Source organism: Pyrus communis, chromosome 8 (assembly GCF_963583255.1).
Source record: "Pyrus communis chromosome 8, drPyrComm1.1, whole genome shotgun sequence".
Classification (NCBI taxonomy): Eukaryota; Viridiplantae; Streptophyta; class Magnoliopsida; order Rosales; family Rosaceae; genus Pyrus; species Pyrus communis.
Window position 1 is genome coordinate 21732458 of NC_084810.1, and position 20913 is coordinate 21753370.

A 20913-nucleotide genomic window follows, 5' to 3' on the forward strand; every position below is an offset into this window, starting at 1 on the left:
TATTTCGTGTAAGCGATTTTTAAATTAATGAAAGTTTCTATTTGACAAAAAAAAAGAAAAAAGAAAAAAAAAGAACTAACTGTCACCCAAAAAGATAAGAAGACAAGTACTAACCTACGCTGAGTAAAGCCGAAAAATACTACAAATGTTAGGATTTGGATCCTCTTTGGATCCCTTCCTTAGGGATCTCGAGGATCAATGCACGAGGATTGTTCATAAAAAATCATGCGGTCATAATTAAATGTTTTTCACGTAAAATGAATCTGTTTTATTTTTAAAAATATAAAAAAATATTTAATCGTAACTGCACGATTTTTTATGAACGATCCTCGTAGATTGATCTCTGAGATTCTAAAGAGGGTATTCGGAGAGGATCCAAATCTCAAATGTTACTCATTTCAACTTTTTCGAGGGCAACGCGTTTATCTAGTTTGTAATAAACCATCCCCAAAATAGAAAGAGTCGGTCCCACATGAAATCAAACTTTCCAAACAAAAGATCCAAAATCTTGGCCGTCGATTTACTTTCCATCCATTTCTCTCCAGAACGTTGGCTGCTCAAACAGAGCCACCAACGAACGCGCACACACCAAGCCAAAATAATCACAACCCAACTTCCAGAGCTTCGCATTTTCTCAACCGCAATCTTCTCAGTGAAGTGAAAGTAATTACCAAAATTTTCACAAATTAATCCCCGACGAACAATGCATGGTATGGCTCTTTTTTCTCTAACTCCTCCACATACCTTCTGTTTCTTCAACCTCTCTCCTCCTTCCGTTTCTTCTTCTTCTTCTTCTTCTTCTTCAAGATCTCTGCTTTTCTTGCAAACCCGACCCGAATCTTCAAAACCCATTTTCAGACACGCATCGAAACCCGTAACCAGTTTCTTGAATTTGAAACCGAAACGGCGGCGTTTTGTTACCGTCTTGAGAGCGAGTCGCAGTGAGTCTCCTTACCAGGTTCTGGGCGTGTCTCCTTCCGCAACGGATGTCGAGATCAAAGGGGCTTACCGGAAACTTGCTCTTAAGTATCACCCCGATGTTAATAAAGAGGTAATTAACAGCTTATGCATTCAAACCCATAATTTACTTTTTTGTCTACTTGTGGAATTGCTACTGCTTTAGCTGCAAATGAAAGGTTTTCAATTTCCGGGTAGTTTTCTTTTTCCCTAATTTATTTATCTGATATTATAATTTGTTGGTGTTTAATTTGATTTTGTGTTCTTTAAATCTTTGCTTACCAAGTTTAAAGGATGCCAATTCATTGGAGGATTCATTTCCAATTTTTGTTGGAGTTTTGTTATAAACTATGTTGTTGTTTAGTTACCCAATTGCAGAAAACAGTTAAGTACGTTATTTTTTAGTTACCCAATTGGAGAAATTAAGGATCTTTCATAACTGAGTATTGTGATGTTTCTAGATTACAGAAAATTTATGCAGAATACACATTCTGTGTGTATCACCCTTGTTGCCTTGTCGGGGCGAAAACCGCAGGCTTATTGTGAGAGGAACGACTCCTTGAACCCTTGGACCGATTTTTAGCTGATACCATGAACAATAACTAGGGAGAAGATTCTGGAGTTAAGGATTCTATTCTAACAGACTGTGTAGACAACAATCTCGAAATGATTCCACCTAACTTTAAACAGATGATCCTAGGATATGCTGCTACCCGAATCGTATTTTGTGATTTGTGGCACCAAGTCAACTGTGTAGGCACATTATGTTGTGTGCTAAACTGGGAAGTGCGATTTACGCTCTTCCAAATCTCCAATCGCCCCCTTTTGTAGTTTGCATTGCCTGGTGGTGTAGTGGATATGTTTTGAATCTGTTTTTTAGCTCATCCCTTCTATCTAGAGTGCTTAGCAATGGTTTCACTAGTCCTAACTTTTGTGTTTGTACAGGCAAATGCGCAGGAGAAATTTATGCGGATTAAGCATGCCTACAATACATTGCTGAGTTCTAAATCTCGGGGAAAATACGACTCTAATTTCGGATCTGACTATTCCTATTCCTCTTCTCAAAGAAACCAGAGCAAGAAGTCTCAAGATGAAGAAGAGTTTTACGGATTTGGTAAGAACCTAGTAAACTTGCACATGGACTCCCTACTGTTTTACAGAACTTCTTTCACTATGAATCAATATAATCCAATGCTAATCCATAGGACGATGTCATGCTGCCTGTGACACGGCAGTATCAGCCATCAAAATTTTGTTTTACTCTTTTGACAAGTAAGAATGCAACATGCAGTTAATCGGGCCTTCACTCGAAGGATATTTTGGTCCTGTTCACCGTTCAAATTTCAACTGATTATCCGTATAACTGTTGTCTACGGACACTGCTGAGTAGTGTGTCTAAGATAGACCAAAAGATAAGATTGGACCAATCTATATTTAGGTATATTTTAGCATGTTCTTATTCTTAAGCCCTTCATTGTGCAGGTCTTTTTTTGAGGGATGTTCAAATAACAATAGGTAGATTTGTCCTCTCTGTGAGACATCATACAGGCCATAATGTTTGCGTTGCATTGTCCTCAAATCTCAGCGAGCATCTGTTTTTGTATCCGTTTTATCGCAGTTGTTATTATAGCGGTGTCATAAGTCTTTTTCGGTATTGCAGAGGACTTCTTTAAAGATATCCAAGAAGAATTCAAGAACTGGGAAGCAAGTGCTTCGTCACAGGGAAAGCCAAAGAGTCTATGGGAGGAATTGGGGTTGAGAATACTTTAAGTTCCCACTACCTGCCTGAAAATGCAATTCAGTTAAACCATCTTCACCGCCATTTAGAATTATGGCTCACAGATACTAGTAATTCAATGAGAATGTTTACCAAGGAAACCTCACTCATCATCTGTATTTACACTTTGCAGGAGATTGGAGAAGAATTTGTGGAATTTCTCGAGAAAGAACTAAACATAATGGATCCAGAAGATGGAGCAAATAACAATGATGAAGGCAATCCTTTCAGAAGCTCCGGGAAACAGAGAACAGAAAATGTTGGTCAAGACGAAGCTGTTAAGGAGAGCAGCATCAAGGATAATATCGATGATATAGAAGCTACTCTTGCTCAGTTAAAAAAGGAATTGGGATTGTAGCACAGAAACACGGCTTCACCACGTCAATGCTTTGTTGGAAGCATCGAAGGTGAAGCCTCGTTCATATTATTGCACTTTAGTAGAAAGCAAAAGTTGAGAGAAGGAAAAGGAGAGATCGATCGATGGGGTGTTTGTTGTATGGTAGAGGGAGACTGGAAGTGTAAAGGCGGAATTGAAGATGCGCTCGCTGAACCACACCGATGAAGGATCGTGATTCCCAACTCAAACTTTGGGAAATTACTTCGTTTTTCTTTTTCGAAGTCAAGTTACTTAATCAAAGGGTATAGTTGATATAGAGTACGATTCGAGTCTTCAGTGTTTAGAGACTTTTGGGCTTCTGTTTGGAGCTTGTGATGAGATTATATCTTGTAAAACAATCAACAAAGATGGATCAGAATCAAGAGGAGTTGAGATTATTATGTTTGTGTTTCTTTCCAACCTTAATCCGCTTTTCGCTTGCAACACCATTTGAACAATAAGTGTTTCTTGTGCTACAAGCATACTTGGCGCGAATGTATTAAATGCAGCTGTTCGTGCGAGCCGGTATAGGGAACTGGTAGGGAAAACAAAACCGATAAGGGTGGCGGCATTGAAACACGACTTCACTTCAATGCATTGTTGGAAGCATCAAAGATGAAGCCCTGTTCATATTTCCGCGGAAATCAAGCATCCAGAGAAGGTAAAAGGGAGAGATTGGAGTGTATCGTTCCGGAGAGGGAGACCGGAAGCGTAAAGGCGAAAAATGGAGAGAGAGAGAGAGTAATGAAAATCAAGTGGTTGTATTGCAATCAGATTTAGATTACTGAAAATAGTAATCTTGAATCTCCAGTGCCTCTTATTAGTTGCAACTGCGTCAGATACAAGCATAACGACAGAACAATTCTCACTCAACTTGAATTTACGTTTCTCAAACCATTCGAAATGAATCCCGACATAAATATAAAATTGTTGCTTCGAAAAAGTAAAGGCCAAATCAACAAAACTGATAAAAACTAGTCGCATCTCAAAACCTCTCGCCAAAACGGAAGAATAATGCACCTGTGCCGGAGTTATGGTCGACGGCATACTCAGCTCTCACTAAACCTAACTTTACGCCAACACCATAAGCTGACCCGTGACCCAATCGCCTGTATACCTCTGTTGGGTTACCCTTGACTTCCTTGGAAGTTCCTAGGTCATTTCCGTGTTCTGCAAATGCATATACATGTGTACCTTTCACAGGTATCCGTAGCTCAGCAGCAAGCTGGAGATAATAATGGGAAAAGAAATCAGCTAATCATAAACCGGAACTTACGTGTATATGGAGCAACATCATATCAAGGACTGAGTTACAAGTTTCAAAAGTAGTTCTTACCTCAAGGATGTTTCTAGCTGCGCCTATCTCGCCCATGTTGTAACCCCTCACAGAATATGGACCGCCAAGGGTAAATGTATCATAACTTGGAAGGTCTCCTATACAGCCACCATAGTGTCCGTGAAGTACAAGGACAGGCGGTGGTGGTTTACCAGCACCTTCCTCGACTTCCTTCAGCTGGAAAAATCTGGTTAATGTTAGCTGGTGACGGTTGAAGAATGGAAAGTTGCTGCCCACGCCAACACCTTGGTCAACCTGCAATTCATACAAAGAGTATGCAAGTTAGCAAAGTCTCTCAAACATGTTGCGTTAAAAGGTAAAAAGAAAAACACCCGTATATTTCAAAACACTGAACAAAATCCACATACCCTTGTACTATAGTGGTTTCAAAAGGATGATTAAATGATAAACTTCACTTTGTATGCAACAGTCATCCGACATATCATCAAGGTGAAAATACATACAAGGCACCCACATATACAAACATGATTCAACCCCGATGCACGTATGAAAACCCTCCTGCCCAGGTTCAGTGTGGCTTTCTTCAATTTATCACTAATTATATCCAGGCCAGGACCAAAAGATCCTGAAACTAATAATTCTAGAAAGATCTAATAAAGCTGATGAGGATGGCTTTCCCTTACAAATATTTTTCTTTCTAATCCCCGCTTATTCTAAAAACTATACAGATGTTAGAATCAAGTGTATAATGCAAGGTATATGGCACAAGAAAATCAGGTTACCTGAAAAACATTCCTCTGACCAACTATAGCTCCATTCACAAATTTAGTGTTATCACGAGTGATATTTGATTGTAAAAATGCCACGCGGTCAATGCCTGTACCACTGAGAGTTGTTGGAGGTCCATCTTCACTTACTCCTCCATTTGGCAACACTCTTTGACCATTAGAACAGACATGACTGCGTTCATCACGCGTGGTTATCTCTTCCACCACAAGTCCATAGGTGAATTTGCTCTGACGGGTGAAATTCTGGTAGGCACAGACAATCAAGTTAGGTAAAGCAATGAAAACGTAAAGACGAAAAGTACCTCTGTTGAATAAATTATAAAGGACTACATGAACTAAACATTAAGAAAAATGATAAGAAGCACCTCTGTTATATTAGCCTTAACTCCAGCTCGATCAACCCAAATAGGTGGTACTTCATCGGCCCCTGGCCCACCAGTAAAGACTGGACTTAGTTTTCGGCTGTTGAAGCAGCTTACACGGAGAGCACGATTGCGGGGATTGTATACACCATCCAGATATGGATGCACATACTCAAGCTTGAAAGCAAGATCATCCTGAGAAAATATAACCACAGAAAATACATGGTACCAGAATTTATGCAAAGGTATTAAAACCATCAATTAACTTACATACAGGGATGGGTATACTCCTGGCAAGGCAAGATTACCTGAGGATTCAAGAAGTTGCTGGTGGTTATTGACCCGAGAATAGATCTATTCAGGCCACCGAGATTCCGATGTTCAAATGTAACAGTGCCACCAGGCTCTAGTGAAGCCTATACACACAACATACAATATCATACAATCAGAATTACATAATTCAAACCTCCAAAATTTTCATGGTAGACGAGCAGAGCAAAGAGATAACTTTACACATACAAGCGTCGGATAACCTCCACGTCCAGGAACAATGTTCCATTCCGTGTTAAGTTCAGCTGTCTTCTGTTCTAGTTCTTTAAGCTTTATTTCAACAATTATACCTCCTTCGTTCTTCTCGTCAGGCCGTGGGTTCACTTCAATGTTTGAAAACAAAGCTAGGGAATTTATGTTCCTCAGAGCTTGTTTCCCTGCTTCTATGTTGAAAACATAACCCGGTCGAAGCTAACATTCACCAAGGAGTTCAACGAGTCAATAAAATCACCCCATTGCAAGTTGGCAAACATGCATAGAACTTAAGAATCAAACAATATATATCTTTAGTCACTAATCCAATAACTAAATCATGTAACCCAAAATGCAACTCAACAAACAACCAAAAACCCATTAAAGATATAAGCAAGTCATTTCGTTTAACGGATGATATAAGTACCTGTCTAGGCAATTCCCTCTTCACCACGGGGATCTGCGTGTTCCCTTCGACAAAGTTCCCCAGCTTATCCTGGAACTGAATAAGCAGCTGAGTGATATCCCCTTCCACAACCTCACAAACCACCTCCTTGGTATTCAAATTCCCAAAATTCACCACCTGTGCACAAGCATACCCTTCATCCTGGTACCACTTCTGAACCCGGTCTCGAATCTTCTGCAACAGCCTTGCGCTCACCTTCCCTTGTTCTCTCAACATCAGCAATACCTCCCTCTGCACAGGCGCCGGCAACAAACACGGCCTCGCCCTATCAATCCTTCTCTTGTAATCCTTCTCCTGGTTCCGAAAATACTCGAGCTTTTCCTTCTCGGTCATATCCGGGTCCATTTCGATTGGCTTCGACTGCGCCATCAGACCCACATTGATGCATCGGAACTTGTCGGCCGACTGCCATGTGCTCTCTGTAAACGAAATCGTCACTCCCAGAGTCCCATCTGGGTTCGTCTTACCTTCCAAATCGACCTTCTCGAACATCCCGCAATTGGCTAAGGTCTCGAGCTCCTTCTGCAACTGGGCTTTGGTATAAACGCCGCCGGGTCTCAGGGATACCATTTCGAAGAATGAGTCTTCGGTGCCGACGGTGCTCCACCGCCGCCGATCGAAGAACAAGATCTCGGAGACCTTGTATTTCTTGAACCCACTGAGCTTGTTGAGCTGGACAACAATGTTGGCCGGTAACCCATGCGAATCCCACTCTTGAGACTGTGGCTCGTCCGCCATGGCCGTCTGCGACCCAAACAACAGCCTCTTCAAAAACCCACCAAACCCATCTTCCCCGCCGCGGAACCCATCTCCCCCTCCACCTCCGCCGCCAAACCCACCTCCGCCACCGCCGGAATTACCATTCCCAGCAAAAGATTGCAAATTGAAGATGAGGGTGACGGTGGAGCCGGCGGCGAGGGCTTTGGAGAGGGTTTTGAGGGGAGTGGAGGAGGGTTTAGGGTTTTGGGAAAGGGGAGAGGGGGAATTCGAAGACAGGTGGCATTTGACGACTGGTCGGCGGCTGTTAGAGGCAGTGGCGGCTGTGAGGGGCGGGGATAGCGTGCGAGGGGAGGAGGGGAGGATGGTGGGCTTGGGGTTGAGGTAGGCGGAGGAGGGCGCCGCTGCGAACATTGTGTTGCGGGATGCAGCAGCGGAAGAAAGACGAGAAGAGATAAGGCCACTCTCTCTCGTAAGGAAAAAGGGGTTTATTGGGTTTGGACTTTTGGACTTCTGCGTGGTGGGGGTCGAGTTGACGCAGTCACTAGTTCCCGAGTTAGTGACTGAATCGGTTGATAAAAAAAAAAAATAAAATAGTTATCAAATGGCTCAAAGTAAGCAAAAAAATTTGGAAGCTTTGCACATTTTTTTTCCTCATGTGTGAACGGTTAAGATTTAACTAAATTTCAATTAGTTAAATCTCAACCATTCACTTATGAAAACTCATGTGCTAGAGAATTTTCAATAATTTTGATTTTGGTTGGTTTTTTTTTTCTTTTGGATCAAATTAGAGCTGGGACGAGATCTCCAATGCTTGGTTTGGCTTGTTTTTACTTGTTTGTTTATATATGTTATTCTTCCACATTTTCCTCTTAATTTGATCTAAAATCATGATTGATATTGAGTGGGAAAATCCCTATTCGTACTATTGATGTAGTGTCACGTGAAAAATACATATAAAAACGTAAATTTTAAATATTTTATTAAAAAACTTGTCAAAATAACGTTTATTAAACGTAAAAAGTACGTACATGAGAATTTTGAAATTATAGAAAACATGCAATTTAACAAAATATTAAAATATATGAAAATTAGAAATATATTATTAATAAGAAATATGTGTAAGATATGTATATTTTATGCGAATTTACCAAATAATCAAGCAAGGGCAAATTGATACTTTTGTATAGTTAATTATAATTAATTTCTTCTCAAATTACACAATTGCAGGAACTGGTTCATGGCTAAACACAAAAAACGATGGGAAAATCCCTTGGCTACTTCCCCTACCGCGGTTCACCCCAAAGAGAGCAATAAACGCAGCCATTGGAGTAGTTTCCCGGGGGTATGACGACCCAACATCTCCGCCATGACAGTGACCCAGAAGCTTGCAAAGCCATTTGGTTTGGAGCTGCTGGCTCAGTTGCAACAGGGTGGGTCTTCACTCTCCCCTCAAACCCTTAACAAAATCGTATCTTCTTGCGCAAAGTCGGCTTCTTTGGATTCGGGCATTAAGATTCACGCATTTGCTATCAAGTTGGGTTTTTGCTCAAATGTCTATATATCCAGTGCTCTCGTTGATTTGTATGGCAAATGCGGTTCGTTGCGGAATGCTCAGATACTGTTTGATGAAATGCCCGAGAGAAATGTTGTGACTTGGAATTCCCTGATTTCTGGTTATTTGCAAGCTGAGTTGCCAAAAAGGGCAGTTGGGTTGTTTCTGGAGATGTTGAAGGTGGGGATACTGCCAACGCCGTTCAGTCTTTCGGGCGTCTTGGTGGGTTGCTCACAGCTAGAAGCTGAAGAGCTTGGGGCTCAGGTGCATGGTTTGAGCATGAAAATGGGGATTTGCTGCAATGTTGTTTTGGGAACTGGATTGATAGATATGTATTCGAAGTGTTGTAGTGTTAACGAATCAAAGCGTGTGTTTAATGAAATGCCAGATAAGAATGTTATAACTTGGACTTCCATGGTTACTGGCTATGCGCAGAATGGACAATCCAACAAGGCGATGATTTTAGCGAGGGAAATGTTGCGTTTGGGTCACAAACCAAATTGTGTAACTTATAATAGCTTGTTGAGTTCATTTTCGAGCCCGGACTTTTGGAATCATTGCAGGCAAATCCATTGCCGGATAATGAAAGAAGGTTTTGAGTTTAATGCATATATTTTGGTTACACTTATGACGGTATATTCAGAATGTAGCAATAGCTTGGAAGACTTTCAAAAGCTTTGCTCGTGCGTTGCAGTATGGGATCAAATCTCATGGAATGCAGTAATCGCTGGTTTTTCTAATATTGGAAATAGTGAGGAAGCTCTGCAGTGTTTCTCTGAAATGAGGCAGGCTGGAGTTTCTATGAACTTCTTCACATTTGCAAGCATTTTAAGCGCGGTAGGAAGTCTTTCAGCCCTTGAAGAGGGACGGAAAATCCATGCTCTCGTTTTCAAGAGTGGGCATGCTTCAAATTTATGTGTTCAGAATGGGCTTGTTTCCATGTATGCAAGATGCGGTGCCATCCATGATTCAAAGCGAGTGTTTAATTTGATGAAAGAACATGATGACGTATCCTGGAATTCATTATTATCAGGTTATGCTCATCATGGGTTTGGGTTGGAGGCTGTTGAACTGTTTGAGGAAATGAGAAGGACAGAGGTCAAACCGGATAGTACCACCTTCCTCATTGTACTAACTGCTTGTAGTCATGTTGGTTTAGTGGACAAAGGATTTGAGTATTTCAATCTGATGAGAAATGATGATTTTTGTGCACCCCCGAAAATGGAGCATTATGCAACAGTTGTTGACCTTTTTGGTCGAGCTGGAAATCTTCATGAAGCACAAGCCTTTGTTGATAACATGGCAATCAAGGCGGGACCATCAGTGTACAAAGCCCTGCTCAGTGCTTGCCAAGTTCATGGAAATAAGGAAATCGCTCTTCGTTCTGCACACAAGCTTCAGGAACTGTCCCCAAATGATCCTGCAACTTACATACTCCTGTCGAATGTGTTGCTGACGAGAGGCTACTGGGATGATGCAGCAGGAGTAAGGAAGCTCATGTATGATAGAGGAGTAAGAAAAACTCCCGGTTACAGTTGGATTTGAGTCAACAAAGTAAGATAGGTCTTTCTTTTTCTTTTTTTGGTGAACAAGGCGTGCTAAGGAATCACAATCCACATCAATGCCTTGGCATCAAACTCCCATGCCATTTTCAACCCCTTAATTTTAGAAAATACAGAGTATTTGGAGTTAACGGAAGACTTGGCACAAAACCGATCGCAGAGGCATTCTAGGATTCATACAGCCGACCCCACTTAGTGGGAAAAGGCTTTGTTGTTGGTCTTTTTAATTCATTTTATCTAACGGCCAAAGACTAAGAAGGGTGCGAGAAGTAAAATTGGATGTGCGGATAGCACTACCGTTATTACACTTAGTTTGACAAAAGGAGACCGATAAATTTTTATTTTTTTATTTGTTTATTTTTTAAACATCCTAAAAGAAGAAAATCCATGTATTGTGGAAAGCAGTTACAGGTTTCTCTTCCAAGACCAATACTGTCGCAAGACACAAGGCAGAGGAAGAGGAAGATGGTTGCTGCTGGTGGCCTAGTCAACTGCTATTTCAGGAAATAACCATTCCTGAGCTGCAAGTAGGAAGCTAAACTTAGAAGCTTCTCATGCCACGTGTCGAAACGGAACCCACAAACAAATTAACCAAATTGACCTGTGGATCGCGTTCGTTGTGAAGTCAAGAACCCCGGAAGAAAATGCAATAAATCCATACAAATATCCGAGTTGTCTCAACAAAGGAGGTAAGTCTAAGGACCCTGAATTGTGAATCGGAAAGCAGCAATGGCTCAACTTGAACGCCCCCAACGACACGGTGACTCGGAATCTACTATCATCCACGAGCCGAGAAAACTTACGGCCACTCAAAGCCCAACTATGGAACAATATCTTCGAGGTATCTGATGCCATCTTACTATTAACTTCCGCCACCACCCGTCAACCTCATAACCGGTTGTATGCAATCATATTTCTATCTCCCACATCGCATGGCTAGTCATGTGATGTGAGAGACAAGACACCGTTCAGCCGGTGAGGGAAGTTAGGTAAAGAGACTCCCAAAGGCATGGAAGTTGTATGCCTTGATTATACATTTACTTCTAACTGATGTTTTATTTTTTATTTTTTTATGTCCAGGGGGTGAAGTTTTGAGGTCGACATCCTCACCCTCGTCAACATCATCCTCATCTCCGGTCGGGCACCATGATGGAGAAGAAGATCATGGACACCATCACAAGAAATCTGTTCTCACCAAGGTGAAAGAGAAGGCCAAGAAGCTGAAGCACTCACTCAGCAACAAGAAAAAGCACAGTGAAGGCGATAACTCTACACCCACTTGGGGTGCAAGCCCAGTCGAGCACGAAGATGAAGAGCAAGATGCTGAATATCTAGGAGCCCCAAGTAATAATAAGTTTCTTCAAGATTCCATTATGCATAGCATCTTTGTACCAAAAATTTATATGCTTGTTTTCCCTTTGAAGAGTTAGTGCAAACCTCTTTGTGCCTTCCAAATGTTCAGTTTGTTTTCTTTAATAGTTTCATTTTATTTACAGTGTACGAATCAGAGATGGCACCTGAAAGATACAAGGAAACTGCAAAGCTGCAACCCCGAGCAGTTCCTGTGATTTCTGAGAAGCATGTTTTGCCAAGTAGTGTCACTCCGGGATTTGAACACGATAAGGAGAAGCCTCCTAGTCCTAACAAGACAGTGACCAAAACTGCAGGTACGAAGCCTCTTAGTCCTAGAGAGGTAATCACGGGAACTGTAGCCACGAAGCCTTGTAGCCCTAAAGAGGCAGTCACTGGAACTGTGGCCGCGAAACCTGCAGATAGTCCTAGCAAGTCAACTGAAATTGCAAAGACTTCAAGTCCTAACAAGACAATAGCTGAAACTGTGACTGAGAAGTTGGGACCGGCCTATGCCACGGTATCAGATACAACATACGCAATTGCCTCAAAGATAGAAGGGCTCACTGTTTCAGCCCCTGCTGCTGTATCCAATGCAACCCATGCCATTGCCTCAAAGGTAGGCCTTGCTGTTGCGGCCCCAACTCCTTCAGATAAATCCCCAGAAGCTCCACACACTGTTTCAGCATCATCAGCTCTGCAGAACTCTTCATCCCGGGCAACTCCACAAATCTTGGCAGCCTCTGAGGGTCCACAACCTTTGTCAGCCCCTGCAGCTCCACAATCCGGTAAGCACAGTGATCAAATATGGGATAAGGGTGTTTCTGTAAAGGAGTATTTGATTCAAAAATTTGAGCCAGGGGAAGATGAAAGAGCACTTTCGCAAGTGATATCCGATGCAATGAGTCCAAAGAAAGCTTCTGGTGGTGGTGATGTTGGCATGGTGGGGAAGGTGAAAGGGGCTATAAATTCCATGCTTTGGAACGAGGAGCCATCCGAAACCACTACCGCGCAATCAGCCATGGCCACATCACCAAACTCGTCAGCCATGATGACTTCATCACCGCGCATTCCAGTCTCGACAAATGCTCATGAAGGTGCATTCCATGACCCTTCCTTCTTTATTATCTCTACAAAGTGCTAAGTTATAGATTAGTTATATGTTAATGTTCTCTTTGACATGTTATATATGTTGTTGAATCAAACTGTTATTCTAGCTTCATATATTAAAATAAATAAAAATCGATCGATCTGTTCAATGGTCCAAATTGACAGTCTGCTGCATAATACACTGCACTATCTGGTAAGAACATTTCCCTAACTTATAACAATTAGATTGATGAATAAACGGTGATTCGGTTCAAATTCTTACGTGACAAGGGTATGTATTTCATCTTGTGTTTTCGGTTAAATGATACGTCCTCACGCAGATCTTTTATGTATTGCAGCTATTGAGGAAGAAAAGAAGGGAAGAATACTGCAGACTAATTGAAAAGCGGAGTTCAACTGTTGATATAAAAAAATAATCCTCTAAATATTTTTGTACAAGTTTCTATGTATCAATAAGTGTTTCCCAAAATTCATTTTACAATGTTCGTGTAAGCTTTGTATTTTTGCCAATAAAACCAAATTTGCAGCTCCAGAAATTGAATTTTTTTTTAATGAAATAATTGCACAGAATATCTGTGAACAATCTTAAATAGTAATATGTATTCACAAATTCCCCCAATAATCTCGTCAAAATATTCTCACAAAAGAGCAAAGTGAAGTATAAACAAGGGAATTGAATTCCGCACTTTTTTTTTCTCCTCGCGCACTCTTCTATTTGATTTTTGTACATTGATGAATTGTTGATTGCAGAAAACATTTCCCTAGGACTGCCCTGGATTCCATCGGATTGGCCTAAGTTGGATTAAGTACTGCCCTGCATTTGGTACTCTATCGAACGAAAAAGTTGGACTGTAAAAATAGTGATGATGTGTATTTGGTGCTAGATCAACGGAGGGGGCATAAAAATTAGGGCGCCTTTACTAAACCTAGGTTACAAGTTCCTAAGTTCAGTGTGGCCAACCAAACGAGTTCTTAAGTTGTATTTGCAGGAATAAACGTCCATCAATATTGTCTCAATCCTGTCGCGAATGTAATGATAACATGTTGTGAAGTTTTGTTTGCGACAATGACGACATATTATCAACAACATAACATTCAGTTCTTGTTGACTTTTCAATAGCCGGAGTATCAATAGCTAGTTGAATAATTAAAACGAAATAATTGCAAGAATCTCCATAGAAATACAAGCATAAATTACAAAGAAAACATCAATAACCCAGCAAACAGAATATTTATTTTCTTCAGCTCCAATTACTCGTACTGACAGCTACCATCGTCACTCCTTGCTGCTGGGTTAAAGTTTGCAGCTGTTCGATCAGTGCAGCCTTCTGGGACTGGTACATTAACTTGTTGGGCTGCCTTTCCTGCATGCAGTGGTTAAGCAACACTTCAACAAAACTACTCCAATCGAGATAGCTTAAGACGAGTAGTTCTAACTGCGAGTACCAACTATTATCCCAACTGATGTGGCACAAAACGGTAGTTACTTACTGGTTGTAAATAAATGGGGTTCAAAGTGACTCCAAATATTAACGAACAAAATGTTGCCACATCAGTTGAGATTTTAAAAAAGTTCGGATATGAGTTGGTGCTTCAAGGGTTATTTTCTTATCAAGACAAGGAGTGCTTACCATAGAATTCTCCTCGGTTAATGGAGTCCTGGTTTGCATCTCCAAGGGCTGCATCGGCCAAGTACTTGTCAGCCAGTTGGACTCTCTTCACATTGTCCTGCTCCTGGACAAGCATTTGTCCGTAGTGAAGGAGCTTCTCCAGAGTCATCTTAGGTTGATCGAAAGTCGGGGGACCTTCTTTTGAGTTCACAAGCTTCTTCCCAATGCCGTCAATTCCAACACCGGAAATCCAATTCCTCACTTCATCGTCATAAACTCGAGCCCTTAGGGCACCGAAGAAATCTGCAGTGTGCAATATAACAAGTTAGCATGATCCCATTTTTGACTAGTTTTTAACGGAGTAACGTTATATGTATCCCATTTACTGATCACATCACACTATTCAAGAAATATAAATTACATGGCAAATTATATGCCAAATTACTACAACAAAAGTATACTTACCAATGGATTGACCGGGGAATGTGTCAACAATCTTGACAACATCTTCCTGGGACACATTGTCAGGCTTGAAAATTCCGGTGCAAACACCGATCCGGTCTTCCCTAGTGGGAGCCCAGTAGAACTTCTCCATACGACCGTCACGAATGAGAGGGGCATACAATGTGGAGAAATCGTTACCAGTGACAATGATGGGGACTCTAGGATTCTCCTCTTTGTTGTACATACCGGGAAGTTGCACGTTTGTCGGGTTATCAGCAATGTTCATAAGGGTAGCATTCACCATCTGGTTGTTCACAGTGTACTGTGTGGTTCCACCCATCCTACCGGCACCTGCATCGAGATCATTGATGAAGAGGGCACACATTTTTCCTTTCCTGATGATATCTGCAGCCTCGCGGTACCTTTGCCTGATCAGTTTCGCGGGCTCTCCTGCATTCCCGCTTTCTAATTCTCCAGCACTCATCATGATGGGGCTGAAATTTGATCACAAGGGTAGCTAAAATAAAATGATGGAAGCAATATGGATGCAAAATATTGCTTTATTTCTATGTGATTCTTCATTAAAAAAAGAAAACTTTCGTAAAGTTCACGGACTCACGTAATTCCCATCTTGGCAAACACAAGCTCACACTGGAAGGATTTTCCCTGACCTTTTCCTCCCCATATACCAAGAATGAGAGGAATCTGATACAAATTCAAATGAAACCATCTGAGCTATCAAAACCAACAATCAAAGAATAACGTTTAACTGCGAAAGTTAACCTAATTATACTACTAGAAATCAACAAAAAATTTCTCTAATTTTTGTCACCGCATGGTGGATGACATATCTTATTTCTTACTCGTTAGGAAAACATGAGAAAGTTAAGTTAATAATAATACTACTAGAAGCAACAAAAAATTTAACAAATTTTAGTCACTCCTGTGAATTGCATGGCAGATGACATGACAATATCTTACTTCATACTCATTAGAAAATAAATAAGCTTCAAAATGTCTCAAATACGAACAAATAAGACATGTCATATCAATCAAAATCCGAAGTTTCAAAATTTGCTTTTCGTGTTTGTAGCGCTACGCGTACCTTAATGTTAGGCAGGCTCATGAAGTTTTTGGTTATGTGAACCACAAGCTTGTCCATGAAAGCTGGAGCGATGTAAAACCCATCCATGTTGTTGTCAAAGTTGTATCTGAAACACAAGTCAAAACTCTATTACAAAACAAATTCAACCTCCAAGCATAGGAATTAGTTTCAACATTTTCTTGCTTACTCTCGAAGTCCGGTACTGATGTATTCGTATGAGCTCATGACAGCATAGTGAGTTCCAGTCCCCTGGGGAGCTTGGAACACAGAATCAACCAAACCCTTTCCTCTTGTTATGTCTTGTTGGTCATCGGAATCATCGTAGGCAAGGCCTTTCCATTTGTCCTTGTTGGTTTGCTTATCCTCATCAATTTCCGCATTGATTTTTAACTTGCCTGCAGATGCAATCTTCTGGTAGGGGACTCTTGAGGTCACTTTCTTCAAAGTGGTGCCCAAGAAGGCTGAGCTTCCGGAACCGGAGCCGTTCAAGCTCACCTGGATCAAATATAACATTACTTTAGGACCAAGAAACTTGGAAGTTCATCAAAATAGAATCACAAACTTCACTGCTTTACATTTAGATTAACCTTCGAGCAAAACCCGTGTAAAAAAATATAAAATTAGTGAAAAAGAGATGATTTTGTTCACTTATTTTCTCTTTCTGTACACTTAAGTTTATTTATTTCTCTATATTCTTGAGTTAACATACTAAAAATAAACATGGATGTGCGAGAAGAAAAGGGTTGCACAAAAATCACCTCCAATGAAGGATGCTTGAGTTTTAGGCATCACATGGACAAACAAACTAACCATTTTGGTGTTCTGGTCCCTCTGGAATAGGTTAAAGAAAAACAATATGGATATGGCGACTTTTGTACAATCCTTTTATACTTATCCCTCGATTTTAGCCGGAGCGAATAAATTAAAGAAGAATCAACAGACAAAAACAAGCGGGGAAGTACAAAAAGTAGAAACCGTGAGTGTAAAATCACTACCCGAAAAACTGTTTTTATGTTAAAAAATGTGACACAGAAACTTAAACAGATGAGAATAGAACTTGGCAGGATAACAACGTACCGGCGTCCGGTTAACAGTTCCGACGCTCGAGACTGTGTGCATGGCGGTCATGGATCAAAGTGGTGTCCTGAGAGTGAGCTGCGACTACAAGTGAATGCAATAAAGCAGCAGATACTGTAGTGATTGGTGTATATAAGATATTAAAGATTAAATGTGAGAGCAATGTGTAATAAAACGTGTGGTGTGGTTGTGAAAATCCTGAAGGCCACACAATCGGGATTGGCTGAGTGACAGGTGGCTCTCTGTGGACAATAGAGGATAATCCTACTTGGCCACATCCTACTTTTCAAAGATGGCAGAATATACACAAAAGTTGAGAGGATCAGGTTTAAGCTTTTGCTTCTTCACCTCTTAAAATGGATTGGGTTGTGAACTTATGAGACCCTTGTCTTGGAAAATTAAGCAAAATTCAAGGTCATGAAAAATAATGCACTTTATAAAGTTAAAACCTTGACGGTGTACTCACTTGGAAGAATTAAGCAAACTTCATGTCAGCGATGTTCAACCATACAAAATGATAGGTTTTAGAGTTTAGAAAGGAGAAATGATTATCTGATAATCATTTTCTTCTCCTATATCTTTGTTTATTTATGTCATTTTTTTTTTAAATAAGGATGATAATGGATTAGGCGAGTCGAGCTACGCATAAGGCTTAGTCGTCGGACTACAATAGTAGAAACCTTACTCTCTAAACCCACACAATGCGGAAAGAAAGAACCAAACCCCAGGATTAGCCGTCAACTACAAGTAGGTTACTTTCTTCCCGCTCAAAGTGATGAGAAAGGGTTAACTCCTTGATAGAACGACCCCCCCGTCCCCTATCTCTGAATTTATTAAATAAGGAAAAGTAAACAATACAAGTGGGGGACGGAGCCAAAACCCGCTAAGGGAAAAACAAAGAAACATCAATGAAAACAAACAAGAAGATGAAACTCAAAGTCACGTCCATGGCGGCAGGCGCAAAATCCAACACGAACCGCCTCAATGAAAGTTAATACTTCTATAACCATCAAGGACCAAACTAGCAAAACCTAAAATTAGGTCTTGAATAAAGGTTATGAATGTAAGCAGAAGTTGCACAAGGAGGACAAGAGTCCCAATATAAGCTCCCAGAATGATCCACATTGAAGTTAGCCAAACAATCGGCAACTGCATTACCCTCTCGAAAAATATGAGTGACACGAACATGCATACGGGAAAGAAGAGCAAGGAAATTAATCCAACGAACACGTAGACGCCAAGGAATCTTGTGAGAAGTAGAAGAAAGAAAAAGGACCACTAAAGAAGTATCACATTCGATCCACAAATAATTCCAACCATTAACCCAAGCCAAATCCACGACATGAATAACCGCATGCAACTATGCTTCTAAAGAATAAGCAATTCCAATGGAAGCTGCAAAACAGCCTAAACAACTGCCAAAATGATCTCGAAAAATACCCCCAATACCCGCTAAACCAGGAGCACCACGAGCCGCACCATCAATGTTCACTTTAATCCAAGAAATAGGAGGTGGCAACCATAGAACCTCATGAATATGAGGAGCTTTAGCTAGACGACCTTTAACTCCAATGGCATGAAGAATACAAAGATTAGACACAGAGTTTCACATGGTACCAGTGCTCAAAGAATCAATCTCAATCAACTGCAACTTAATATCACGAACACTATTGGAAACCTGAGGAGATAATTCCTCAAAAAGCATTGCATTGCGGGCCTCCCAAATAGAATAACAACCCACGCCAATCATCCCCCTCCACAAAACTTGAACTTGAGAGCCAAAACCATGGTCAAGAGGATAGGAACGCAAACATGAAGACCAAACATTTCTCCTTTCTAAACATGAAACAAACGCAAACATGAAGACCAAATTTGTCGAGAATAATTACAACCGAAAAAGAAGTGAGAAGGTGTTTCAATTGCCGAGCGATAGAGTGAGCATATAGACGCCAAAGAAAATCCTCGATCTTGCAAAAGATTATATATGACAAGCTTACCATGCATATACTTCCATAAAATAATTGAATTACGAGGACAGTAGCAAGAACGCCAAACCCAATTACCCCAGGTAACCAGAGGTTGTTTACTTCTTTTGAAATCATAAGCCCGAGTAAGTGTTACATGACCATCAGTAGCATCATTCCAAACCAATAGGTCATCCACTCCAGGATCCATAGGCAAAGTAATAGAGAGAAAATGATTCCATATCAAGTGCATCCGATTATGGAGGAAAGCAGGTTGACACCAGTGTGTAAACCAAGAAGAAGTTCATAGTCAGAGTTTATAGAGAAAGAAGTCGAGAGAGAAATGCAGAGTGAGAGAGAAAGATATTTCTGATTACTTTTCTTAAATGAATACAGTATTACACTTAAAGAGTATTTATACAAGAACCTTCTTACACTTGCATATTCTTGATAACTATAACTAACTCTCTTAATCTGATTACAAGTGTCACAATCCTATTTGTACATTTATCTCTATCATCTCCCCTCAAACTCATGATTGGGAGAAATACCAAGCATGAGATTGCTACAGTCAGTTCGAAAGAATGGTGCACTGAGACCTTTGGTGAGGATGTCTGCAAACTGTTCACAAGAAGATACAAACTACACAAACAACTGCTTTTTAGCAACCCTTTCACGAACAAAATGAACATCAACTTCAATATGCTTGGTCTTTTGATGTTGAACCGGATTAAATGAAAGAGCAATTACAGACAAGTTATCACAGAAAAGCACAGAAGCACACGACATTTGAATTTTCAGGAATGTAAGAAGTTGTTGAATCCAATCAAGTTCAGCTACAATGGATGACATGGCTCGATATTCTGCTTCGGTGGACGATTGAGAGACCGTTTGTTGTTTCTTAGAGGACCATGATATTAGATTTGAGCCCAAGAAAACAACTAACCTGGTGGTAGATCTTCTGTCATTAGGATCGCCAGCCCAGTCAGCATCACTAAAGGCCTTTAAACCAACTTCACCAGCAGCATACGTAATACCATAAGACAATGTGCCTTTCAAATAACGCAGAATGCGTTTGACAGCAGTGTAGTGAGAGACCATAGGTTGTTGCATAAATTGGGACACTTGATAGACTGAGAATGCAATGTCTGGGCGAGTAAAAGTGAGGTACTGCAGAGCACCAACTATACTTCTGTATGTACCTGGTTCTAAAAACGGAACCCCATCATTCTTCAACAATCGATTATAGGGCAAATATGGAGTATCACAAGGTTTACAATCACTCATTTATGTCTTGTGCAACAGGTCTTGAATGTACTTGGTTTGTGACAAAAATAACCCAGTGGCTGTGCGAGATATTTGGATGCCCAAAAAATAATGAAGTGTCCCCAAATCCTTGATATCAAATTCAGTAGTAAGAGACTGAATTACATGTTGTATAGTAGCTGTAGCATTCCTAGTTAAGATTATGTCATCCACATAAAGAAGTAAGATCACGATCTCAAAACCAACATGTTTCACAAATAGAGATGAATCAGAATATGTTGTGTGGAACCCTAGAGAAGGAAGGAAAGTTGTGAATCTCTCATTCCAGGCCCGTGGGGCTTGCTTTAAGCCGTACAAAGATTTATGTAACTTGCAAACGAAATGAGGATGCACAGGGTCTGTAAATCCAGGTGGTTGTGCCATGTAAACTTCTTCCTACAGAATTCCATGCAAAAATGCATTTTTCACATCAAGTTGCCTTAAAGGCCAATGAAATTGAGCAGCTAAGGCCAAGACTAGTCTCACTGTGGTAGGCTTAGCCACAGGACTGAAAGTCTCTCCATAATCCAATCTTTCCTCTTGACTGAATCCCTTTGCAACTAACCGAG

At 40.7% G+C, this 20913-nt stretch overlaps 5 protein-coding genes across 7 annotated transcripts; 3 read left to right on the forward strand and 2 right to left on the reverse strand.

Moving 5' to 3' along the window:
• Window positions 1–519: 519 nt before the first annotated feature.
• LOC137743514 (uncharacterized) lies at window positions 520–3509 on the forward strand. Of its 2 annotated transcripts, XM_068483422.1 has the most exons (5): window positions 520–1051; window positions 1903–2071; window positions 2440–2472; window positions 2618–2711; window positions 2867–3509. In XM_068483422.1, exons 1-5 carry the CDS (start codon window positions 704–706, stop codon window positions 3090–3092), a joined length of 870 nt encoding a protein of 289 aa, XP_068339523.1. In that variant the 5' UTR covers window positions 520–703; the 3' UTR covers window positions 3093–3509. The 2 variants fall into 2 exon arrangements, with proteins under 2 accessions (XP_068339523.1, XP_068339524.1); XM_068483423.1 differs by lacking the exon at window positions 2440–2472 and having other exon boundaries at window positions 524–1051.
• A 343-nt stretch (window positions 3510–3852) lies between these two features.
• LOC137741743 (protein TOC75-3, chloroplastic-like) lies at window positions 3853–7734 on the reverse strand. The gene is made up of 7 exons (XM_068481464.1): window positions 6507–7734; window positions 6077–6298; window positions 5866–5973; window positions 5561–5752; window positions 5190–5438; window positions 4447–4701; window positions 3853–4335 (listed from the first exon to the last, which is right to left on the reverse strand). The coding sequence occupies exons 1-7, from the start codon at window positions 7674–7676 to the stop codon at window positions 4096–4098; spliced, it is 2436 nt and encodes an 811-aa protein (XP_068337565.1). The 5' UTR covers window positions 7677–7734; the 3' UTR covers window positions 3853–4095.
• A 777-nt stretch (window positions 7735–8511) lies between these two features.
• Window positions 8512–10690, forward strand: LOC137743400 (pentatricopeptide repeat-containing protein At3g09040, mitochondrial-like). Its single transcript, XM_068483283.1, has one exon. The coding sequence runs from the start codon at window positions 8632–8634 to the stop codon at window positions 10360–10362; it is 1731 nt and encodes a 576-aa protein (XP_068339384.1). The 5' UTR covers window positions 8512–8631; the 3' UTR covers window positions 10363–10690.
• Window positions 10691–10820: 130 nt separating this feature from the next.
• On the forward strand, window positions 10821–13365 carry LOC137743401 (uncharacterized protein YMR317W). Of its 2 annotated transcripts, XM_068483285.1 has the most exons (5): window positions 10821–11220; window positions 11460–11723; window positions 11876–12517; window positions 12590–12826; window positions 13178–13365. In XM_068483285.1, the coding sequence occupies exons 1-5, from the start codon at window positions 11109–11111 to the stop codon at window positions 13219–13221; spliced, it is 1299 nt and encodes a 432-aa protein (XP_068339386.1). In that variant the 5' UTR covers window positions 10821–11108; the 3' UTR covers window positions 13222–13365. The 2 variants fall into 2 exon arrangements, with proteins under 2 accessions (XP_068339386.1, XP_068339385.1); XM_068483284.1 differs by having other exon boundaries at window positions 11876–12826.
• Window positions 13366–13914: 549 nt separating this feature from the next.
• On the reverse strand, window positions 13915–17233 carry LOC137741437 (ribulose bisphosphate carboxylase/oxygenase activase, chloroplastic-like). The gene is made up of 7 exons (XM_068481154.1): window positions 17076–17233; window positions 16186–16493; window positions 15999–16104; window positions 15513–15598; window positions 14915–15387; window positions 14471–14752; window positions 13915–14203 (listed from the first exon to the last, which is right to left on the reverse strand). The coding sequence occupies exons 1-7, from the start codon at window positions 17124–17126 to the stop codon at window positions 14091–14093; spliced, it is 1419 nt and encodes a 472-aa protein (XP_068337255.1). The 5' UTR covers window positions 17127–17233; the 3' UTR covers window positions 13915–14090.
• Between the last annotated feature and the right edge of the window lie 3680 nt (window positions 17234–20913).